The 3,890-nt window shown below is 37.2% G+C and overlaps 1 protein-coding gene across 2 annotated transcripts in view; it reads right to left on the reverse strand.

The window, feature by feature from the left end:
• Nucleotides 1–3,890, reverse strand: part of VEPH1 (ventricular zone expressed PH domain containing 1) — a 203,951-nt gene that overhangs the window by 52,848 nt on the left and 147,213 nt on the right. For both annotated transcript variants that reach the window (XM_003794136.1, XM_012807816.1), the window contains one exon: nt 1,531–1,670. In XM_003794136.1, the coding sequence (XP_003794184.1) occupies nt 1,531–1,670 (140 nt within the window). The remainder of the gene's footprint in view (nt 1–1,530; nt 1,671–3,890) is intronic.

Below are 3,890 nucleotides of genomic sequence, written 5' to 3' on the forward strand. Positions count from 1 at the left end.
CCCAAGTAGCTGGGACCACAGGCACCTGCCACAGCACCTGGCTATTTTTTGGTTGCAGCCATTATTGTTGTTTAGCGGGCCCGGGCTGGATTCGAACCTGCCACCTTAGGTGTATGTGGCTGGCACCTTAGCCGCTTGAGCCACAGCTGCTGAGCCTCTTTAATCTATCTTGAGTTAATTTTTTTATATGGTGAGACAGGGATCCAGTTTCCTTCTTTTTATGTGGCTAATCCAGTGTTCTCAGAACTATTGATTGTATAGGGTGTCCTTCCCCCAGTGTATGTTTTTGTCTGCTTAATTTAGTCATGTAGTTAGTTGTAACTATGTGGCTTTATTTACCCCAATGCTCATTGTCCCTTATCATCAGAGAAATGCAAATCAAAACTACCCTGAGATATATATCACCTAACCTCAGCAAGAATGGCCCACATCACAAAGTCTCAAAACGGCAGATGCTGGCATGGACGTGGAGAAAAGGGAACACTTTTACACTGCTGGTGGGACTGCAAAGCCTTTTTGGAAGGAAATATGGAGAATCCTCAAAGAACTCAAATGAGATCCTGCAATCCCATTACTAGGCATCTACCCAGAAAAAGAAAAAAATCCTTTTATCATAAGGACACTTGCACTAGACTGTTTATCACAGTTCAATTTACAGTCACTAAAATGTAGAAACAGCCTAAATGCCCATCAACCCAGGAATGGATTAACAAGCTATATACCATGAAATACTATTTAGTCACTAAAAAAGATGGAGACTTTATATCTTTCATATTAAACTGGGTGGAGGAGGAACACATTCTTTTTAGTAAAGCATCACAAGAATGGTAAAGCAAGAATCCATTGTACTCAATTCTACTATGAAGCCAGTAGATGATCTAATATAAGGTGGGGGTTAGGGAATTGGGGGAGTGGAGAGAGGGGAGGACAGAGTGGGATGGGGGGTCATGGTGTATGGCACACCTCTTGGGGGCGGGACACAATTATAAGAGGGACTTTACGTAACAAATACAATCAGTGTAACCTAATTCTTTGTACCCACAATGAGTCCCAAACAACAAAAAATTCTTCCTTATTAAAAGATGCTCTTTATGTAGTTTCACTTATAAACATATATCCTGTAGAAAAAAGTGGCATTTCAATATTTTAATAATGTTAAAAAGATACATTGACACTAACATCAATTAGAGATTGCAAGACTAGAAATAAAAGCTAGTTTTATATAAGGAAACCTATTCCCCCAAATAAATCATTGTTGAACCAAAAGTATTTTCTCTTTTATTTTTTTTTAAAGCTAAAGATATTTCAGATATTAATATGTTTGGCTTACTGATTAATCATATAGGGTCTTTTATAGGGAAACTATCTTAAAATGTAGAAAATGCATGTTAAAGGTTATTATGTATATATACATATGTATTCATTATCTGTATATCAACTTTGTTAAATAATTAATAATTCAATAAAAATGATTATAAACTCATACCCATCAGCTTATTAGGGAGTCTGATGAACACAAATTATACACACCTGCTGGAACAGGAACATGATCTGGATCCATGGCTGAGGTTCTTGGCTGATGAGAATAAAACTGGATTTGCTGTATAGGCAGTAATGACCCTTCAGGGAGCAGGTGAAGAACAGCTTTGCTACACAACTCCTAACAGTATCTAGAAACAAGTACACATAGCATTAAACAGTAGGTTCTTGCCAAGTTACACTTGAACACACAAACACCTTTGGAAAATATTCTTCTGCTTTCGGGCTTTGAGTAATAACTCTAAACAACTACAGAGGATCCGTTTCATAGTATGAAGATCTAAATTAAGACATTTTAAGAAGGTTGTATCCTATCCATTCCTCTCTTGTTTCAATTAACAATGTGTGAATAATCCTAGGGAGGAAAAAACTTCTCACCAATAAAAAGAGATACTATGTTATTTTGTTCTGACTGGATACCTTTAAGTGATAACCTGGGAAGAATAAATAAATGGATGAAGGAAATTTGTGCAGTAGGCACAGAGAGAGCTTCCAGAATAACTCTGCCTGAGGAATGGCTTCCTACAAACCAGCCAGGTCTGGTTTGAAAAGATCATGTCATTATGAAGCAGGGAGACTTACTGAGATTATCCTTTTGGGACAAGGAAATGACGGCTGGGTGGTATGGAGCGGAGGTGGTGAGGAGCCATATGTAGACACAAACCAATAATGAATGAATGAATGAATGAAGCAAATATGGGTGGAGAGTCTATGTGCTGGGCACTGCTTCTGTGAAATTAATTGTTTTGGGGACTTAAAAAATTTAGGTTGAACATACAATATCCTGGCATAAAAAATAAGAAATAATTTCTGCATTCTGTAGGTGGAGGGCTCATGAGATGTAAAGCACGCTTGAAGTTTACATTGAAGTGGACAAGACCAGAAGGCCTGGCATGGGAAGGCCATGGGAAAGACTGGAGAGAATGGCGCACAATGTCAACATAAAAGTGCCCCATAAGAAAAGCTTGACTATGGTAATTAAAAAAAGATTGGGACTGATACTCTGAAAAATTGAATTTAATCTATGCTAAAGAAATAGGAAGGCAACTACTATATTTCATAGGAGCATATACACAAAAATAGTATTTGAAATAAATCTAGGTGTAATTTGTACATTGCGATAGCAACATGTATTGTTTTATTAATTTTTTTTCTTATTTGTAGTAGACACAGAGTCTTGCTCTTGCTCAGGGGTCTTGAACTCCTGAGCTCAAGCAATCCACTTGCCTCAGCTTCCCAGAGGGCTAGGATTACGGGTGTGAGCCACTGTGCCTGGCCAACATGTTTTATTCCCTTTTGCTTCAAAAGGGAACAAATTCTTTTCTAAGAATCCTTGCAGTTAGCTTGACCTTGCAAGCCGGACTTCAGGCTTTGCCATTAGCAAATAGTTTATGTCAGCTTGGTGTCTGTAGCCCAGCGACTAGGGTACCTGCCAAAAACACTGGAGCTGGCAGGTTCGAACCCAGCCCAGGCCTACAACAATGACAAATACAACCAAAAAAAGAAAGAAAGAAAGAAAATTGTTTATGTCATTTTCTTTCCTCTAAATTTTCACTACTCATTCACATTTTCATTTGAAAATTTACATTGATTAGATTTATTTTGCTCACCCTGAGTCTATGAGCTTTTTATACAAAAACTACAGAAGTCTTAGAGCATATAAAATAGTCAGAGTGGTAAAACAAAGAGATCTTTAACTTAGAAGTATATACACTGGCCATAAAAATAAATAAATCCTGTGATGTAAGACTCCTCTTAATGCTTTCAGTAAACCTGGTCTATGTTAACATTTTTCTTCTCATTTCCCCCCCGGAGTTCTCCTGGCTTGCAAGTTTTACCCCATAAGATTTAGATTTACTTATTAATTTTTCTCTATAATTTTTTCTGTTTCTGTTCATTCCATGATATCAAATGGTAGGTGTGCAATCAACAGTTATCGAGTGAATAAATAAATGAATGCATGACTGTTAGACACAGAGCTGAGAGCCATAGTAGCTGTTGACCCTGCTCTTCAGAAGCTGATAGCCAAATGAGACAAACGTCAATACACAATGGTTGGAAGTTGTTTTAAGTTTATAAGATGATAAAGGGACACACATTTATGACAACTCAGGAAAATGAACAATGCCTTCTGACTAGGGAGGAAGGGGAGGCATTGTGGAGAGAAAATATTTGAGGTTGACCTTGAAAAATAACCAAGATTTTGAACTTAGAAAAAATATAAGGCAGATGAACATTTTAAATGTAGGAGATCCTGAAAACAAAATCTTGAAAGGCATGAATGTTCAAGGTAATTTCAGGTAGTATGTTTAGTATATATGGGTCGTTAAAATATTTTTTGCCTATATGAT

Source organism: Otolemur garnettii, unplaced genomic scaffold, assembly GCF_000181295.1.
Source record: "Otolemur garnettii isolate 467f Iridium unplaced genomic scaffold, OtoGar3 scaffold00076, whole genome shotgun sequence".
Classification (NCBI taxonomy): Eukaryota; Metazoa; Chordata; class Mammalia; order Primates; family Galagidae; genus Otolemur; species Otolemur garnettii.